The 20,489-nt window shown below is 38.7% G+C and overlaps 1 protein-coding gene across 1 annotated transcript in view; it reads left to right on the top strand.

Moving 5' to 3' along the window:
* LOC126499649 (UDP-glucuronosyltransferase 3A1-like) overlaps positions 1–20,388 on the top strand; it is a 25,265-nt gene extending 4,877 nt beyond the window's left edge. Inside the window, exons 3-7 of the mRNA XM_050138920.1 lie at positions 2,482–2,596; positions 8,534–9,065; positions 12,674–12,905; positions 14,184–14,403; positions 16,504–20,388. Of these exons, the coding sequence (XP_049994877.1) occupies positions 2,482–2,596; positions 8,534–9,065; positions 12,674–12,905; positions 14,184–14,403; positions 16,504–16,780 (1,376 nt within the window). The 3' untranslated portion in view covers positions 16,781–20,388. The remainder of the gene's footprint in view (positions 1–2,481; positions 2,597–8,533; positions 9,066–12,673; positions 12,906–14,183; positions 14,404–16,503) is intronic.
* Positions 20,389–20,489: the final 101 nt, after the last annotated feature.

The raw sequence follows: 20,489 nt of genomic DNA on the forward strand, positions 1-20,489 counted from the left end.
CCCCGCCAAGGGGGTGGCAAAAATGACACCAGAGTAGGTGTCCACTGAGACATGAAGGTACTTGATGCGGCCAAACTCCGGAACATGAGTAATATCCATTTGCCATAAGGCGTTTGGTCGCAGACCCCAGGGGTTGATGCCGACATGAGGAGGATGGAGAAAGGTGACGCAAGAAGAACAAGCTTTTACAATACTTCTAGCATCATTCCTGGTCAGGGCAAATTTCCTCCGTAGGGTGTCAGCGGGGACATGATATCTGCAACCTCCATCATCCTACCCACAAAATCTGCAAACGGCTCCACAGGCCCTTGGATAATTTTTGTCAAATTTCCAGCCACCTCCCCCTTATTGGGGAGCGCCTTCCAGGCCCTGTAATGAATATCACTTATCTGTTGATAGACCTCCATAGGAAGTCCAACCTGGTTGCCAGCGAACTGTCCTTGTCCCAGAAGCATATCAACTGTCCAATCATGATAACCATTTTGAGCATTAACTCTAGCCTGGGTATGGGCTCTATCGGCAACCAGAGACTTAAAATCTAGAAATTGTCCCTTAGTCAAGCAGGCCCTGGCCAACTCTGTCCAATCTGTAGGCGTCAGCACCGAGGTGCAAAGTCTGCACAGGAGGGCGATTGGATAATCTGCAGTAGCCCCAAAATCCTTAACTGCTGTTACCAGATCTTTTAATTGTTTATATGGCACTGGCTCATACCACCTATGATGGGTGACAGAATCCTCCATCACCGGGTATGCTGAGGCTAAGAGTGCCCAAGTGCTCTGGCTGATATAATGGCAACCCTTTCCTGATTCAGTCACTTGTGCACCTAATGGAGGTGCTGAGGGGCAAGACACACCCTCCATTGGCGCGCGAGCACCGGGTGGGTTATAGGCTGGGGGACGGTGTTAGTCCCGCTCATACCTTTCTTCCTCATACTTAGCAGCCTCCTCCTCTAGCTCCCCCTCTTCCTGTGAGCTGAGTTCATCATCCGACAAATCTAAATCAGTGAACTCTGTGGAGACTAGGTAAAGCTGGTTCTTTTCCTTTCCATCCCTTCTTCCCATTGAGGGTTCTCTTGAGTTTCTTTTTGAGGTATACCCTTTATCTTTTTATCCTTTTCCTTTTTACTATCCTTTTTTATCTTTATTCTTTTCGGTCTAGACCTGCCTAAGTCCCCACCTTTTAAATCAGACTCTGATAGGCTGTCCTGGTGTGCTTGCAGTCCCCTCTTCCCTTCCCTGCGCAACCATTGTCAAAAACGACAATGACGAGGGCCACAAAGATCAAGCAAAATACCTTAGGTGCAACCTCAGCAGTCATCATACTTGGGAGACTCACCGACGTCGCCGCTCCGCGTGTTCTGAATCCTATTTGGCCCCTCACTCGGTCCCAAAGCTTGTCCCAGCGTCCCGGGATTTCCGCACCAGTTGCGGCGAACTCCCTGACCAGCAGGAAAGAACAGCCACCAGACGAGGATTCTTCCCAAATCACGCTTTATTGGAGCCTCTTGGTCATGGGGAGAGCAGAAAGCAAGGGGCCCCGAGCTCTGATTTGCAGCTGCTTATATAGGGAGTCTGCCTAGCAACCTTTGATACTTTGATACTTTAACTGCTTTTCTGGAGACCCACCCGCAGGAAAGAAAGCAGGGGAACATCCCTGTCAATTACAGACCACAAGGAAGTTCCCCTGCCGGTCAGGGGAAGTGTGGGCAGCTAGATCACAACAACTCATCCTGTTTTCTGGTGGAAGAACTGCAACCTTTATTATGGTATCAAGCGAGGCTGGGGCCAAATGCCATCTTGTAATGGCAGCCACTCAAATCGGCTCCCAGCACCTCTCACCAGTGCCATCAGATTCTCCTTCCCAGTCATCCGTTGCCTCTTTCTAGTGTCTACAAACATTCCAAGGTCAGGGATGGAAACCTTGCTAGAATATTTCTAAAGTAACTAGTGAATTATTTATCTCCTATTTCTAGTCATTGATTCCTAGAATTCTGAGTCCTGGTTGTGTAGGAAATATTGCCATCTGCAGATATGGATAAGAATATGTATATACTAACCTGGAGTACATTGCTCTAGACTTTCAGTCCTGTTCCACCTATCTGAATCTATTTGAAGGTACTCATGTCTTCAAAAGTCACCCATTATTCTGTTGTATCCATTTCTTTAAATGGGGGAAAGCATGGAGGAGAAGTGCATTAACACAAGAACAAAAATTTTCTTATTTTCTAGATCCTTTGAAAGATATTCAGGGGAGGAGTGGCCAAACTTTCTGACAAGAACACAGCATATTTTTATTTTTCATGTAATCATAGATAAATGTTGTTATATTACAGAATTGGATAGATTCCAAGAAGAAAAAAGCCACTGAAAATCAAAACTAAATTTCCACAAAACTGTGAAGCTATGTTAATTATTTTATCACTGTAATAATGTGTGGTATATTGTGGTATATTTAAATATCACTCAATTGATGTTTTCTTAGATTTTGAAAAGGAGAAAATATCATATGAGGTTATAACCTGGCGTCTACCTGAAGATCAGAAAAAAGAATTTCATAATAGAGTATATCTCCTTGTGGAAAAATTATTTAATGAAAGGTAATTTGCTTTATTTCTTGGAACCAAAGTATTGCTGATTAAGTCCTATGCATGAGTATATCATAGTCGTATGATGCTTTGAGTGAGTTTAAGAGAAGCGACGACTGGATGATTTATCCAGTGTAGGGATGGATTGTTTTTGAGTGATGCCTGGTAGGTGACTGACAGCTGCTGAAACTGTGTCAGTAGGCCATTACCTTGTGCTGATGCCCAGATTAGTAGAAATGGGTTAATTTAAGATATAAGAGTTAGCCAGAAATACCCTAAGATATTGACCAAACAATATTACAATTAATACATATTTCTGTATGGTTATTTCGAATCAAGGCAATCAGAGAACAAATAAGCAGCCTCTGGCAACAAATTGGCACAGCAGTATTGGGCAAGAATTTCCACATAAAGTATAAGAAAGCTTTTAAAAAGGCTTCTAGATGCACAAAAACAGGAGGCAAGCACAGTTTCCTGGTAACAGCATTTTTTTTTTCCCAGATAGGCTTTGCTTGCAAGGGAGGTGCAGTAAAAGCTGCATGGATTCTTTAATAAACTGTGGCTTCCTCGTTCGCCTGCACAAATGGCTCTGACTCTTTAGGGATTTCTGTCTACAGAACATTTAAATGTGGTTTGTGAACAGAGTGTTACAACTTGCTTAATGGCAACATAGACCTACTGTGTGCCTAAAATTGGGACCGGGAGCATGGCTCACAGAGGTTACAAACATGCCTCCATCATGTTGGACTGGGTAGCGCCAATAGGCAGAACTGTGGTGTTGATTCTAGTCATGCCTGCTTAGCATAAAAAAGTGCTCCTGGTCATAAAATAATTACAGATATGCAATAAAGACAGATTCAGATAAAAGACATCTAAGTGGGTCACAGTGTTGGATATATGTACGTAGGTTTGAGAGAGAGAAGAAAAAATAAAGAAAAAAGTAAAAGAAAGCCTTTAAAGAGACAGAGCACAGACGTCATATTAAACTTGTAGAAAAAGTAATAGAGTAAGAAAGGTAAGCCACGTAAAGTGGAATATACAAAGAGAGTTTGGATTTTAAATATTATTGTGTTTTCTTTGAATTTTTTGACTACAGAGAAATATTTGATTCTGCAGGCTGCTAAGCTAAACCATCATATATGTTTTAAAAGTATCTTGACTTCAAAATTTGGGAATAAGGATTTGTTGCTTTGGAAAAGAGGTTCTTCTTTTGTTTCAACAGAGGATGAGAACCTGTGAATTCCTTCCAGACTCATGTGGTTTGATGGACCAAGACCTGCTGAAAAGTCGCCATGAACACCCCCCAAAATTACTTTGCCCAACAAAAAGCAGGAAGCAGTTTGGAGAGAACTAGGTCCAAATTCCCAAATATTGTTTATAAGTGTTTGTTTACATTTCATGGGGGATCTGCTATAGAGATGAATACTTTGCATTGGTATGGATCTTGGTTTATTGATAAAAATTTAAGGTCAATTTTGTTATATGTATATTTCTCCTCTTGATTAAAGTATTGTGTTTGTGCAGCTCATTGAAAAATGTATTTTATAATTAAAAAATACAGATTAATAGTCATCTCTAATAGTTAATCTTGTAGCCATGTTAGTTATGTTTTCTAGATATACAAAGATATATTTCAGATGGATAGATATTCTTCAGAACTTTCAAAGACCTACAAAATATGATATTCAAAATGTTTTGAGAACTTAGGACTTTTCATGACAGTGAAACACATCTGCTCCTGGCAGCACCAATCTACTCCAAGAGGTTGATGGGCATCAGAGAGGCTCCTTATGTAGTTGTTTAGTCATTTGGGAAAGAAACTGCTCTTGCCTGAACTACTTGATGTTATACTGTATGAACGAGACATGCAGGACCCACTGAAAAATGACTGCTGACCTTGCCCAAAGCTGAGATACTCCTTCAGGGTTCTTACTTCATGAAAGTATCTGCCAGACATTCAGCAGGACACAGAAAAAGGCGACTGACAAATTGCTAATACAGGCAATTTGTCTTTGAAATTTCTTGATCATGGAAATGTTTTCCAGATATTATGGGCTTGTAGGATGAAGAATGGAAGCCCCAATATTACAGAAGAATGTTCAGGCCATGAGATGTCTCTGTCAATTCTAGAGTTTGGAAGTTGCTTACAATGCACTTCCTGTTTACTTAGGTAATATTATGTCCTTCTGGAGTCTTTGATAGACTTTAAGAATAGATAGTAATAGTTTTCCTTAGTTATGATAAAATATAAAGTAGATATAAATATTGTAACTGTAATTCTTGCTTGATATCTGTTTTGTTATATGTAATTTTACTATGTTAATGTTAAAATCTTCCTTTTAATTTAGACAGAAAGGGGGAAATGGGGTGGGAAGTCCTTCTGTATATCTGTTGCTTTCATTGGTTAATGAATAAGAATCTTCTTTGGACTGTGATAGGGCAAAATGTAGCTAGATGGGACAACTAAACTGAATGCTGGGAGAAAGTAGGCAGAGTCAGCGAGAATCTATTTAGCTGCTGCCAGAGACAGATGCCTCTGCTGGAGCCCATTTAAACTGTGCCAGTAGGCCATGACCTTGTGGTCATGCACAGATTATAGAAATGGGTTAATTTAAGATGTAAGAGTTAGCCAGAAATACACTTAAGCTATTGGCCAAACAATATTGCAACGAATACAGATTTTTGTGTGACTATTTTGAGTCAGGGCGGTCGGGGAATGAATGAGCAGCCTCAGGCAACTTGGAAGCGTGTGTGTGTGTGTGTGTGTGTGTGTGTGAATGTGTGTGTGTGTGTGTGTGTGTGTGTGTGCAACCTCAGAGTGTGCTGGAAATCATATGAGCTTTGCTCATGTTGCTTCATAGTGCCTTGTATTCTCAGTGTTCTCCATTCTTTTGACTCTTTCATTCTTTCAGCCTGCTCTTCCTACCAATTCATTGATCTCCAAAGCGAGAGATTTGATGGAGACATTCCATTTAGGGTTGAGTATTCCAAGGTCTCTTACTCTACATTGTGCCTGGCTGTGGGTCTTTATATTTGTTCCCATCTGCTGCAGGAGGAAAATTCTCTGGTGGTGAATGAGCAAGTTACAGATCTACTAGCTTATCAAAATATCTTTAGAAGTCATTTTCTTGATACACTTTTTTTGTTTTGATTTTTAACCTTATAGTATTTGTGATTTCCTAGGTGCTTGAGTTATCTAATGTCAGGTTCTTGATTATTCAAGCAGTATTAGGCATAGATTTCATCTCATGGAATGGGCCTTAAATCAAATTAATTTTTGGTTGGTTGTTCCCAAAAGTTTGCATCTATACTGCCCTAGCACATCTTGCAAGGAGGACAACATTGTAGATCAGTGGTTTTGTAGTTGGCTTGGCATTTATATTTTTCCTTTGTCTTCAGAGAATGTGCTTATACCAAGGATGCTAGATGCTAGGCTCTCTAAAGGCAACAGATCAATTTCTCCATGATCAATGATCTGTGTAGGTGTTGTCTTCAGCAATAGTACCTTCCTGCCAGTTTGTGAAGAGTAATCTATAGTTTTAGAAACTACCTGGGTTGTTTGGGGTATTCCATTTGGCCAACAATTCAATTATATTTGACCCAATTATGGTACTGGATGCTCATTTGCTGCCAGGAGATGGATAATTAGGGCTCTGTCTCCTCCATTATTTGTCAGTTTTACTTAGAACACCTTCATATATGTATATATTTTATGAAATGTCTATTGTTTTAAGTTTTTATACTACCCCTCAATTGCTCTTAATTTTAAATGTGTCTGCCTGCATTCCCTCTCTCATCACTTTCTCCACTCCATACTTCATCCTCTCATTCCAGACTCTCACTTCCACCCACAACTCCCTACATTTTCCTTTCTTAATAATATCTCCTTGTGCCTACATTTCCCTTACTCTACACCTAAACTCTGCAGTTCTATGGATTGTAGGCTGGTTATTATTGGCATAACAGCTAATCGCCACAGGTAACCTCATAATTTTCTTAATGTCCAGGTGATATACATGAATCTCAGGCTTTTAGCCCTTGACTGATGCTCAGAACCTCCTTTGTCTTCTACATGGATGACAAGTTCACATGTGTCCCTTAGTTAAGTCCATTGGTCTCACTCCCATCTCTGTCCTTGAAAATTCTACTTAACAGTCATGGTTGTGATAACAGCATCAAGATTCTTTTTGGAAAACTTTCTCACTCACAGTAACTTAAAGATCATATATCATTTTTTCATATGTTTGAAGGAAGTCAAATTGCACCTTAGTCTATGCGGGCAGATATTTATACACATTTAAAACATATATATTGTGTCTCCTTCTAAGTTTGTACTTTTGAGGAGTAGTTCAAATTACAGGTAGAATACAGTCAAGTTGCTGAGACCAGCATCTTCTTGAGAATTTTTGCAATTGATTTTCCTCAAAGGGATCACCATTCTGTTGTCAAGAAACCAAAGTGCACATACTATAGCTATTTAGAAATTATTACCTAAATGTATATTTTAAAATGGAATGTAGATGATAAATGTAGAGGATTATGAATTGCATAAATCTATTTCTATTATTATAACAGATTAACAGAATTTGGGTGAATATATAATGAAAAGAAGCATATTTAAGTCACAATTGTGGAAGTTCAAGATTATGGGGCTAACAGCAGTCAGTTTGATTGAAGATACCATGATAGATGGTGTCATAATGACTAAAGTATGTGATTGGAAGAGTCAAGAGAAGGGAAAGAACAGGTTTGCATCTCCCACAGGAGTTAACTCAAAGTCCACTGCAGATCATTTCAAACATCTAAAGGAAAAGGGCCTCTAATAATCTCATACTAAGTTGTTCTCTTAAAGATATTCCCTCCCTACAGCCACACTGAACAACATCTCTCTGACAGAGGAACCCTTGAAGGCAAACCTCAGTTGTGATTTGAAGTTGAGTCGAGAATGAGCAAAGATAGGAGTGTGCCACTGGGCTCTCATCTTGTGGATCTTTTGATGTATGAATGGAGCACAAATTCTAATTGGTCTTAATAAATAAAACTCTGAGTCAGATATTAGGGGGAGAATTTCGAGGGTTCATAAAACAGTGCAGCCAGACACTAGAGTTCTTTTACCACTACTAATGTTCAGATTGAAGGGAAAATCCTGTTGTCAGATTGTATCTTCAGACTCCATCTGTCTCCACCAAACCTCAGACTGCTTCCAGCTTGTGTCCTCTTGCCTTATATTCCTTTCTTCCCAGTCATATCACTCCTGTCTCCACCTTTTTAGTGCTGAGATTAAAGATGTGTAACTCCCAAATACCAGGATTAAAGGTGTTTGCCACCACTGCCTGGCCTCTAGTGGCTTAGTTCTGCACTCTGATCTTCAGGCAAGCTTCAATTTTAAAACACAAACAAAATATCACTACATAGGATGACATCACACACTTGTGCATCTTACCAGGTCGCTTATCTGGTAAGCATTGATGTGAAAGATTCATCAATAAGATGACTAAAATTTAGCACAATCTTCAGTGGAAATTTGACTCAGAATTGTGATAATAATTTTCCAATCACACTTATGTTTACAATTAGGAATTTGAGCATGTGAAAAATTAGGTTTTATCATGGATTTTAAAGAATTCATAACTTTCACTATCCTTTGCTCTAATTTGTCCCAACCGCCAACACAACCTTCTATGCCTCCTAATTACTTCTAATGTCTTTAATTTTACGTGCTTTCATAGCCTCTTTTCTAATTTCATCACCCAAAGGAAATAACCATAAATGCACACAACCACACACAGAGTTAAATTTAGGTATCACACAAAGTAGAAAAAAAAACTCACTAGATCAGATAGATAATGGGCTTATGTTTGCCTAGTTGTGGAATACTTTCATTGAATTTAACATTATTCCAAATAGTAAGAAATATCTTCCCCAAATATTTGCTGTAATGTTTTGCAGGTTCAGTCATCACACACTTGTAAAGATATATAAATACTTTGCGGATATATGCAGTCACTTGTTAAGCAGAAAGGACATCATGGACTCCTTAAGGAATAAGAACTTTGACCTACTATTTTTGGATGCAGCAGAACCTTGTGTTTTCTTAATTGCTGAGAAACTTGAAAAACAATTTGTGGCTTTTCTTCCCATGCAATTTAGCTCTATGGACTTTGGAATCCCTAGCCCCTTGTCTTATGTTCCAGTGTATCGTTCAAGACTAACTGACCAAATGGACTTCTGGGGCCGAGTAAAGAACTTCCTGATGTTCTTTGATTTCTCCATGAAGCAAAGACAAATATTTTCTCAATATGATGCAACCATCCAGGAACATTTTGCAGAAGGCTCTTGTCCAGTTTTGTCTGATCTTCTACTGAAAGCAGAGCTGTGGTTCGTCAACTCTGACTTTGCCTTTGAGTTTGCTCGTCCCCTGCTTCCCAACACAGTCTATGTGGGAGGCTTAAAGGACAAACCTGCCAGGCCAATACCTCAAGTGAGTGAAACCTCAGCCCTCAGTTTATCTTTAATTCAAAGGCTGACAGTGCTCAGGTGGAGTCTTGGTTAGGGTTTCTGTTGCTGTGAGGAGACACCATGACCAAAGCGACTACATAAAGGAAAATATTTAATTTGGGTCTCTTTCAGTTTTTGTTTAGTCTATTATCATCATGGCAGGAAACATGGTGACATGCAGGCAGGTGCTGAGGAAGGAGCTAAGAGTCCTACATCTTGATCAACTGGCAAAAGGAAGTCAGCTGGGACACTGGGTATAGCTTTAGCTTAGAAGATTTCAAAGCCTACTCTACAGTGATACACGTCCTCCAAGAAGGCAACACTTAATCCAACAGGGCTGTAACTCCTAAAATGTGACTGCCATGGGGGCCATTTTCTTATTAATTGCCATAAGTGGAAATTGTCAGTTGGCAGGTATGTCCTGGAAGGAAGTGCTCTAAAGCAAGGTAGGCACTCTGAGAGTCCATTTTAGGGTTGTGAAAGGATGCTGTTAGAATATCCCATGCTAAGGTTGAAGACTTAGCTTTATGGTAGAATGTTTGCATTTCTTTTGTACCTATGTATTCCTGGCTTTGGTGTAATAACTCCTTTAGTTAGTATTGTTATTTCCCATTAAATTTTGAGCTATATATGTAATAAATATAGTGATTATTCGCACATATATTATTTGTTAAGAAGGAAGGCTCTTCATAATGAAACAGATAACACTTTCACAAGGCATGTACCTAGACAGAACTTAGCAATAGAGACAAGAAGAACTGATTGTGTTATTTAGTGTTCTGAACCTATTGGATTCTTTGTACTCCATCCAGCTACTGCAAACTATCAATGCTGCATGTAATTTGGATGCTCAGTCTAGACTTAGGCTCACTACAGCTGAAAATTTAAAAGTACAGAGAGCTAAGGATGTTTGATTGTTTGTTACCTGTCACTGTGGGGTTCCTTGTCCCATGCTGGGAGGAATGACCTCCTCTGATTTTATGCAGTGGTGGCCAAAATGCTGAGATGATGAAAGTAATGTTTTTACTACTTTCAGCTCAAAGAAGAGAGGGTATGGATTTTTTTCTGGTTCCCATGGGTAACAGAGTGCCTACCCTATCTTGCAGTGGGTGAGAAGTGTTTGGGGAGTGATCAGTAAGGAATATTTATATTATTTCTAGAAGGAGAAGGAGATTTCTTTTTTTTAAAAATCTGCCTTTTTATTTATTTATTTGTTTATTTATTTATTTATTAAAGATTTCTGCCTCCTCCCCGCCACCGCCTCCCATTTCCCTCCCCCTCCTCCATTTAACTCCCCCTCCCTCATCAGCCAGGGTTCCCTGCCCTGTGGGAAGTCCAAGGACCTCCCACCGAGAAGGAGATTTCTTATATGGGCTTTGGAGAGAATCTCCTGAAAACCCAAGTTTGTGGGATGTAGATGTGACTGACAGAGACCTCACCTTCTAGACAGGTGACTCAGATATTGGCACAGAGATGATGGGACATATAAGGAGAAGAGTGGGAAGAAATATTTTGAAGTAATACCCGACAAAACAGTCTGGAATCTACTCTGAGGGATGTTCAACCACACATTTCCTAAAGAATCATGGGGAAGCAAGATAAACTATGGTGGTTTTCAGTATAAGGAAAAGAAGACTCTATATCAAAACATTCACAGACGACTAAAACCTATATATAGCTATCTGAAATTTTTGTCAAACTTAAACACTATACAAATATTATTTCAAATTTGTGAAACAGTTTTTACAATGAAATATGTCATATATGCACAAATATGACATAAAAATAATAACAAATTTAGAAATTTAAAGAAGAACTTGATAATGACTGATAACTGCAATTTTACAGTTTTAGAATGAGAGGAATATCCATATAAATTATCACCTTGAATAACACTGTTATTCCCCAGAAGGCCCCTGAGTGTAGCTCGCCTGGGGAACTACAAACACCATAGGTTAAGTAGAACAATTAGGAATACATAGATAATTTTTTGAATTTATTTTTTAGGTCATTTTATGTGCCTGAGTGTTTGCATGCATACAATTTTATGCACCATGTGCATGGCATGTCTGGCCCCAGAAGAGGGCAGAAGAGAGCACTGGCTGTCCTGGAGATAGAGTTGCAGGTGGTTGTGACCTAAGGGTGGGAACTGAACTCTGGTCCTCTGGAGGGACAGCCAGTTCTCTTAGCTGCTGAACCAACTCACAAGACCCAAGTGGTCTTTCCAACAAGATCAGAATTGTTTTTCTTAAGCACGGTACAAACTCCTTGGTTCATACCTTAGATGATACACACAAAAGCAACCCTAGTAACTTTCAAAATTTTGAATTAATGCAAATATCACAGTGGGATGAGATAGATATTAACAGTATATAAAAATAGACAATGCAGTATAATACAAGTAGTAAAAGTAAGGGAAAGGTCAAAAGGAACATTTACAAATATTATATATCAAGGAAAATGAGACAAAATGATAAAATAATGGAGAATAATAAAAACAAGACTTAATATATAATTCATAGCTGTTCTTATCTTCATTAATACACACAATGTACTTGTAATTGATAACCTAACAATTCTATATAAGGCACAGTAATTAATGAAGAGAGGCCTAAACAGGGTACTAGTGGGAAGGAGAGGCTTAAAAGAATCATAGTGTAGATGATTGAAACAATAAAAAGAAAAATTAGAATCAATAAAGTCAAAAGAGCAGTTTGGTGACAAATCATTGGAATCATTGAGAAAATAAACAATAGAGAAGAATAGAATAATTATGTTCTAAAGTAGAAAATTATCTGCTATTACATAAAACAATAAAGATTATGAAGAAATTATACAAACATGATATATCATCAATTTAGTTATCCTCCATGAATTGACAAATTCCTATGCATATTTGTTAACACAACTGACTCAAAACAGAAAATCTGAAACTGATGGGATTAAATTAGACTGGAATAATCCAAAGATCTTTCATTAAAAAGCTTGATATAACATGGATTAATTGGTGAGTTAAGCGAAAAACATAAGAATTAATGCCAGTTCCTCTATAAGTGTTTGTGGCAGTTTCACAGGACAGGCGACTTCTCAACCCATTCTATGAAGCTATCATTACCCTGTAATCAAAGCCAGAAAACAATGTCAGAGTAGAAGACATTATGCAACACAGAGAGTGAAGAAATTTTGTATGCTATATTTCAAGCATGATTATAAAAGAATACAAATGGTGTCCAAAGGAGTTGTGAGGGGCCTCAATTTACTAAACAAAGAAAATGCCCTGAACAATCAGTTTATCCTGATCTTATACTTTAAGCAGTAGAAATAGTTTACTCAAATAAAATCTTGTATATGGATTTGCTTGGAAGAGAAATTCATGAGAGGCCAGCGGTGAGTAGAGGGCTGCATATCAATGCAGGCAGTGCTCAGAGCACAGCTGTACAGGGGCTAGGAAAGGAATTTTCTCACGTGGAATGTAATCAACTAAAGCATGGTTCACATTCAACATTCAACACCTGACCTGGTTTTATGTCATAGCTGCCTTGGCTTTTACAAATCACTTCTTTTGCCTTCATTCCTTTTGGTTTCTTCTAGGACCTGGAGGATTTTATCACTACTTTTGGAGACTCAGGTTTTGTCCTTGTGGCACTAGGCTCCGTAGCAACCTCATATCAGACCAAGGAACTTATTAAGGAGATGAACAGTGCCTTTGCTCGCCTCCCTCAAGGGGTGCTGTGGACAGTTAAGGATGAACATTGGCCCAAAGATGTCAGAATGGCCACAAATGTCAAAATCATGGATTGGCTTCCCCAAGCTGACCTTCTGGGTAAGCACCTCCTAGACCTGTCACTTTATTTCCATTTATGTGCTTTTGGACTTAATAGACAACTAATGTCTGAGCACTTGGGCATGTAGAAGAAACACCTGCTGATATGTAAAGATAGGTCTTGAGCAGGCAGGCAAAAGCAACTAGAGTTCTTGGGGGGAATCAAGCTTGCTCTAGACTGATGATAGCAACTATTTCCTTATCCTTCCCTGCTCAGACAGGTCCAAATCCCTAAACGGATAGGTAGCCTTGAATATCAGTATTTAAGATTGACCCCTCCAACACAGTCTTGAAAACCATGAGAACTATAGCTGCTCCTAGTGACAGATGCCACTATTTTGCTACTATTCTCACAATGATGTGAGAACGGCTTCACAGTTTTGGAGACACACATATGAATGTAAGCATGCAGACACATCTTGGTTTTCTGGAAAGGGCTGAAATATCAGACACAACATTAATGCTGGGGTGTTGAGGATGTGGAAGATGTTTGAGAGCCAGCTAGGGTAACCTTACAATATGATAAGAAGACACTGATTTCTTGAGCAAAGGGAAATTTCGTTAGCCCACCTCCCCTAAAATCATTTGTTTCTTGGTGACATTCTGTAGATACATCACTTCCACACTCAATGGCTCAGTCAGAGTTTTATAAATAAGTTTGTCACTCAAATTGAGCCTGGAAATTTTTCACATAGATCTAAATTCAGTAAAATCACATGCTACACAATAGGGAAAACATTTGTTATCCAAGGAACATGGGTAGATTTTGTGTGAGGTACAGTTTGGGATGATTTCTTTATGATCATAAGATATGTTTGGTTACTTAATATGGAGCAATAGACAAGATCTGTAAATAAAGAATCTTTTGCTCTACCATCCTCTTTAGTAAACTTCTCTTAAAATAGAGGAGTGAAACACACAGAATACAAGCTTCATAAGAGACCAGATGTGGATAGCCAGAGAAGGTTGAGGTTAGAAAATTATAGAAGACGTATCCATGGAGAAGGTGAGGATGAACAGAAGGACAGAGAAACAGGCCTGGATTGCCACCCTCTCTCTCTTCTTCCTTGTCTAGGTCCCTGATAGTTTTAGATTGAAGTAAGTTCATCTCTCTGCCTAGGGAAGCCTAGATTTTATATACTAAAACAAAGCAAATCTCAAAGGAAAAATCAGTAAAACCATTCTCTACAACACACTGCTATTTCTTGGTCTGTTTCTTTACCTGGTATCTGAAACTTTCATAGTGAAATATTGGACCATCTTTCTCTTTTGCAACAGCACATCCTAGAATTCGTCTTTTTGTTACCCATGGTGGAATGAATAGCATCATGGAGGCCATCCAGCATGGAGTACCCATGGTGGGGATTCCCTTCTTTTTAGACCAACCTGAAAACATGGTCCTTATAGAAGCCAAAAGAATTGGTGTTTCAGTTCAGGTAGAGACTCTCAAGGCAGAGACATTTACACTTACACTGAAAGAAGTCATTGAAAACAAGAGGTATGCAGCTCTCTGGGGTTGGTGTTGTTTGCATTGAATGCAGGCCTAACATTTTGGGGCTGTGTAGTTTGTTTACCAATAAAACTAGAATTATTGGGGTGTGGTAAAATACATGTTTGTTACTTGAAAGTCCTGTTTTTCCTTTAGTATTAATCCTAATTTCACGTGAGGTACTGTAAATACACTTATAACTGCTGTGGTGTGATAATTTCTTCTACATTCATTATCTTTATGACCTCTTATATTTTGGGTACGTGTAATAGAATTCCAAATGAGGCAGCAGGGAACATTTGTATGTTCTTAAGACGGCTGATGTCCCGACTCATCATATACATATAGAATTTCAATTGAATCACAAGAGGACTGTTTTAGTTACTGTTCTATTTCTGTGAGGAGGACCTATGACCAAGGTTGTTGCAGAGGTTCCTTGTTTGTTTCCCGGCTGCCCAGTCCTGAAATAATCATACAAAACCATGTTAATAAAATTGTTGCTTAGTCTATTAGCTTATGCATATTGCTAGCTAACATGGACATCTTAAATCAACCCATCTCTCTTAATCTGTGCATCACCACGAGTTTGTGGCCAACCAGTAAGCTTACATTCAGGATCTGTCTTTTGTGGTGGCTTCATTACTTCTCTCTGACTCAGCCTACTCTCCCCCTCCTCTATCTTCTTGGAAATCCCACCTTACTCTTCTGTGTGACAGCAGGACCAAAGTAGTTTTATTCATTAACCAATGGTATTCACAGCATACACTGGGGTATCCCACATACAAAGTTATGTATAAGATAAAGCATTCAATAGGTCTTTGCTTGCAGTTCAGGGAGTTAGTGCATGACCCTCATGTTGGCAAGTGTGGCTGTAGGCATGGCACAGAGGCTGTAGCTGGGAGCTTTCATCTTGATCTGCATGCAGGCTGGAGGCAGAAAGAACAAGACAGGGCCTGATGTGGGCCTTTTTTAAGACCACCGGTGGCAAACCTCCTCCAGCAAAAATCACAATTATTAATCCTACCTAAACAGTCCACCAACTAGAGCAAACATTCAGATATCTGTGGTTATGGGGGCCATTGTTCACTCAAACCATGACAAGGACCTTCTCTTATCTTTACAGTGGTGATCTCCTCTCCTCAGGGTCTTTGTGTTGACATCCCAGGACAGTCTCTCCAATGTTGTCCTCCTAGGAGACCATGTACTTGGCTGTTATTTTTCTGTTACTGTGCTCAGTCATCATACACTACATTCTCTTTGACCCTTCAATAGATTGTAATATCTCAGTCACGTGTGTCACTACTGTCTGCCCCACACTAGCACATAGAAAATGGGCATCATGAGGAAGCCCTGACTATCTGTTTCCACTCTGCTTCTAGAGCCAAGGGCAGACCTGTTATAAAGGAAGTTTTCCCAAACCTAGAATATATTAGACAGGAACAGAGATGAGAACAGTTGACCCACATATCACTTGCCCATCTTCACGATTTCACTAAATACTAATGTTTCAATGTCCTAATCATGTAATCAAATATACATTCACATATGTTTAAATATATTTAACGTGAACACTACTTCAGTGTCATAGCACAATCCTTACAGATAGAGTAATTTTTAAAAATTTCCCTTCAGCCGGGCTGTGGTGGCGCATGCCTTTAATCCCAGCACTCGGGAGGCAGAGGTAGGCGGATCTCTGTGAGTTCGAGACCAGCCAAGTCTCTCGTTCCAGGATAGGCTCCAAAGCTACAGAGAAACCCTGTCTTGAAAAACCAAAAAAAAAAAAAAAAAAAAAAAAAAAAAAAAAAAAAAAAAAAAAAAAAAAAAAACCAAAAACCAAAACAAAACAAAAAAACCCCCAAAACAACAACAACAACAACAAAACAATTCCCTTCAAAGCTTAATTTTGATCCTTCTGTATAAGGTTTGACATTCAGCTTTTTTTTTGTCCTTATAATGGGGACTCAAGTAGACAGTGTTAAGTGTATGCCAACAATTTTCTTTGAAGATGGGTATAGACTAGGAAAAATGTGAGTGTGTGTGTTTATGTTATAAGGTCTAAAGAACTGGCACAGCACATTGGTAACACATTCTCTCTGTGTTTGCCCTCAGGTACAAGTCTGCAGCAATGACTGCCAGGGCCATCAGGCGCTCCCACCCCCTCACACCTTCCCAGCGTCTGGTGGGCTGGATTGACCACATCCTACAAACAGGGGGAGGAGCGCATCTAAAGCCCCATGGCTTTCAGCAGCCATGGCATGTGCAGCACCTGCTGGATGTCCTGTTGTTCCTGCTGGGGCTCACTCTGGCCACCTTGTGGCTGTTGAAGAAAGTGCTGGGCTTGTTGCTCAGGCTGCTGTGTGTGGCTAGGAAGGAAAAGAAGGCATAATGGTCAGTTTGACCTGGGGGAGGATGTTGGGAGCTCTGGCTCTTTAAAGGCTTCCCCGTTCCCTAGTACAAGAAACTCCCAGGGTTCTCCTTTTTCCCTCTTCATGCAGGTAGAGCTCCAGTTGTCCTCACTATTGTCTGTCTTTTTCATAAGCCTCATACAGTACATTGACTGACTAGTGACTCCTGACTCCTCATTCCCTGGCTCCCCTTGCTCTAGTAAAATCCTTCTTTTCCCGGTCATTTCTCCTCTTCGGTCCTCTCTGCCATTCACAGTGCTGCGAGAGTTTCATCATCTCTGTTACTTCTAGTCTCTGAATCTTACTTCTCCAATCACTTGAGATAAAAACCCCACACTTGACAAATTCTACTTACTCTTTTATTTTTTTGTAATTTATAATCTTTCTTTAGAGTTCAAATGCCTAGAGTGCTGTTACCCTGTTAGGGAGGATCATCCACTCCCAGATGTAATAAGAACCAGTTTGCCTGAAAATGACAACATACAAATGAAGTAAATACATTTTCCTGGATAATGAATGAAATAACAAATAAAGTTAACAGAAAATTGAAGGGTTGGGAGAATGCATTTCTTCTTATGACTAGTATGCAAGATTTATTTCCTCATGTGTGAGAAATTTACATAAGAAAAGAAAAGAAACTACAGTCTGTCCAGTTATTGGAGTAACAGATATATGTAAAAGAGAATAATAATTTTGAGATTTATAAGTTGATACAGAATGAACCTCAGTGTTGTTAAGTAAGTAGATTAAAAAGAAAAGCAATAAATATAGAATGTCTTATTTTTTTCAAGAAGGTAGGAGTTAAGGGACAACAAATAATGTGTAAACTTTCTTTCATAAAATATTATCCTCAAAACAAATATACATGGAAAATTATGTGAGGGATCATGTGCAGTGTGTGGATGAGGATCTCATGTCACAGTTCATTCTGCACACAGGGATTTTCAGGTGATTAGAATTGTATGTACAAAACATGTTAACTCTGAGATTCAGACTTCCTGATATAGATGAAGGATTTTCTCTTTTGCCCGGTACCACAGCCTCCAAATTATCACTTCCAAATAATCACTCAGAGAATTACATTAATTATAAATATTTGTCCAATGATTCAGGCTTATTATTAGCTAGCTCCTATGTTTAAATTAATCATTTTTTTTAGTCTATAGTTTGCTGCATGGTTCGCAGTTTATTACCTTATTTACATGTCTCTCTTCCTCAGGGTAGTCTGGATTCTTCAAGATTCTGCCCTTCTTCTCTTGTATCTCTGCTTGAATTTTTCATCTGGCTCTATCCTGCTTTGCTCTAGACTAAATCACCTTTATTTATTAATCAATACATAGAGGAGCACATATTCACAGCATACAGAAAGATATTCCATGGCATTTCTGCTTTTCTGTATAATCAAAAAGAAGGGCTTTAACATAGTAAAATTACATATAAAAAACAGTTATCAAGTAAAAATTGCAGTTATAATATCTAGTCTATTTGTATTTGGCAAATTTAAAGAAAATACTCTATCATATATCCTATCTTGTGATTCTAAAGTTTCATATCTAATTTATCTTTTATCATATCTAATGAAAACTATAATTATAACTATCTGATCTTCAATTCCATCAAATGTCCCAGAAAAATAGAAAAGTTCCTGAATAAACAAGAAGTTCATTGCAAGCAACTTCCAAACTCTATAATTGACAGAGACCTCTGACTGTGTGGACATTCACCCAAAGTTCTTACTTAATGTTGGGCTATCAATATTCAGCCTATAGGCCTAGAGTATCTGGCAGACTTTTCAGTGAAGCAGGAAATCCCACCAATATTGGCAAAGTACATGAGTCACTTTTCTCTGTGTCCTGCCGTCGGCAGTTTCTTCTATGAAACAGGAACCTGAAGGATCATCCTGCCTTGCTTTGCCAAAGTTTAGTGGTCATTTTCATGTGGTTCCTGCATGCCCACTTTATACAGTATACTGTCAAGCAGTCAGGCAAAAGTAGCTTCTTGCCCAAATGGTTACCCTTGCTACATTGAAAGCAAATTCCATAAGGAGTTTCTTCAATGCCCATCATCCTCTTGAGATAATTAGTGCTGCTAGAGGCAGATGTATATCTGATGGGCCAAAATTATCTCAGGGCCTCTACCTCGAGGCACATAGGATGGAAAAAAGTATGGCTTGAGTTCAGGGCTTAGACTTTATGACCTGTAGAACAGAGAAAAGTCTGGCTTGAGTTTAAGTGAAGATGAGACAGCAAGAACTAGGTAGATGACCCTCCAGCCAGAAGGAGGGTCTGGCTGCCTCTCATTGACTGGGGTATCCTCATAACATATCATGTCACTCAACCTATATAAGGCGATGTTCACAGTAATAAACTTAGTTTCTGCTTGACTCGATTCCCTATTGCATCTGATTGTCCTGTCTCATGGGGCTGCAGAAGAAGCATCTTTCATTGTGGGACTGCGAAATGGGCAGATAGCATACTCATCTTTCTCTGGGGAATAAGGAGGCCTAGCAATGACTAGGGGAATGTAGAGGCTCGAGAAGCCTGGCAACTGAAGGCTCAAGAAGCCAACATGTATTTGTTGAGAAAATTCACAGTTTTCAAATATTTTATACGCCACATTCTGTAGGTCTTTGAAGTGTTTGAAGATTACCTACCTAATTGAAATAGATCATCTAGAAATATACCTAGAAAAACTAACTAATATGACTATAAATTTGAATATTATAGATTACTATTAATCTGTATTTTTAGTTATTTATTACATTTTTAAATGAGCTACATATACATAATATCTTAAAGAAAAATAGAAATACATATTGTAAAACAAAATTAACTTTAAATTTGCATCAATAAACTAAAATCATACCAATGTAAAATTTGTGGAGATTAGAAATTTTTTAAATTACAGTAGATGCAATAATCTATTCTTTTTTCATCATTTCTATATCATATCCCCTTTCTTCTGTTAAAAGAAATTGACTATGACAAATAACAATTCATAAACAAGCCCTCTTTAAAGAAAATACACTTTTATAAAATAGAGTTTGGGAATTTGGGCATAGTTTTCTAGACTACTTCCTGCTGATTGTTGGGCACTGCTAATCTTATAGGGACCCTGAGAAAATTTGAGATCAAAGCCAAATCCTGGGAAGATCAGTTATAACCTTTGAAGGAGGATGTCAAAGTTCAGGAGGAGTCCCTTTATCAAATCTGGTCCATGTTAACCTGGAAAAAATTCATAGCCTCTTGTTTCCTGTGGAAAAACATTTTACCCAACAATACATCTTTTAAGTTCCCAATACAAATGCATTTTGGACTTCTGTTTTAGAGTTAAAGCATTTTAAAAATATTTATGTTTGTGCATTTTATCTGTCTCTCTTTCAGTTTCATGTCTCTCTACACCTATTATGCTGTAGGAACTCCTTCAGCCTGCAGCATTTAAGTTACCAGCCCACTTGGGCATGGCCTCTTATACTATAAATCCCAATGTAAAGCGTGCACCCCTCTCTCTTCCAGCTGCTGTTTTCCCGTTCATGCCGAGGACTGTAATCTGTAAACCCACCTCTAAATAAATAACCCTTTATTTTTTTTTTTAATTTTTTTTATTTTTTTTATTTTTTTTTATTTTATTGAGAATAAGAAAAAAAAGTTTCCGCCTCCTCCCAGCCTCCCATTTCCCTCCCCCTCCCCC

The sequence above is a fragment of the Alexandromys fortis genome, unplaced genomic scaffold (assembly GCF_014885135.2).
Source record: "Alexandromys fortis isolate MF-2015 unplaced genomic scaffold, M_Fortis_MF-2015_v1.1 scaffold_37, whole genome shotgun sequence".
NCBI lineage: Eukaryota > Metazoa > Chordata > Mammalia > Rodentia > Cricetidae > Alexandromys > Alexandromys fortis.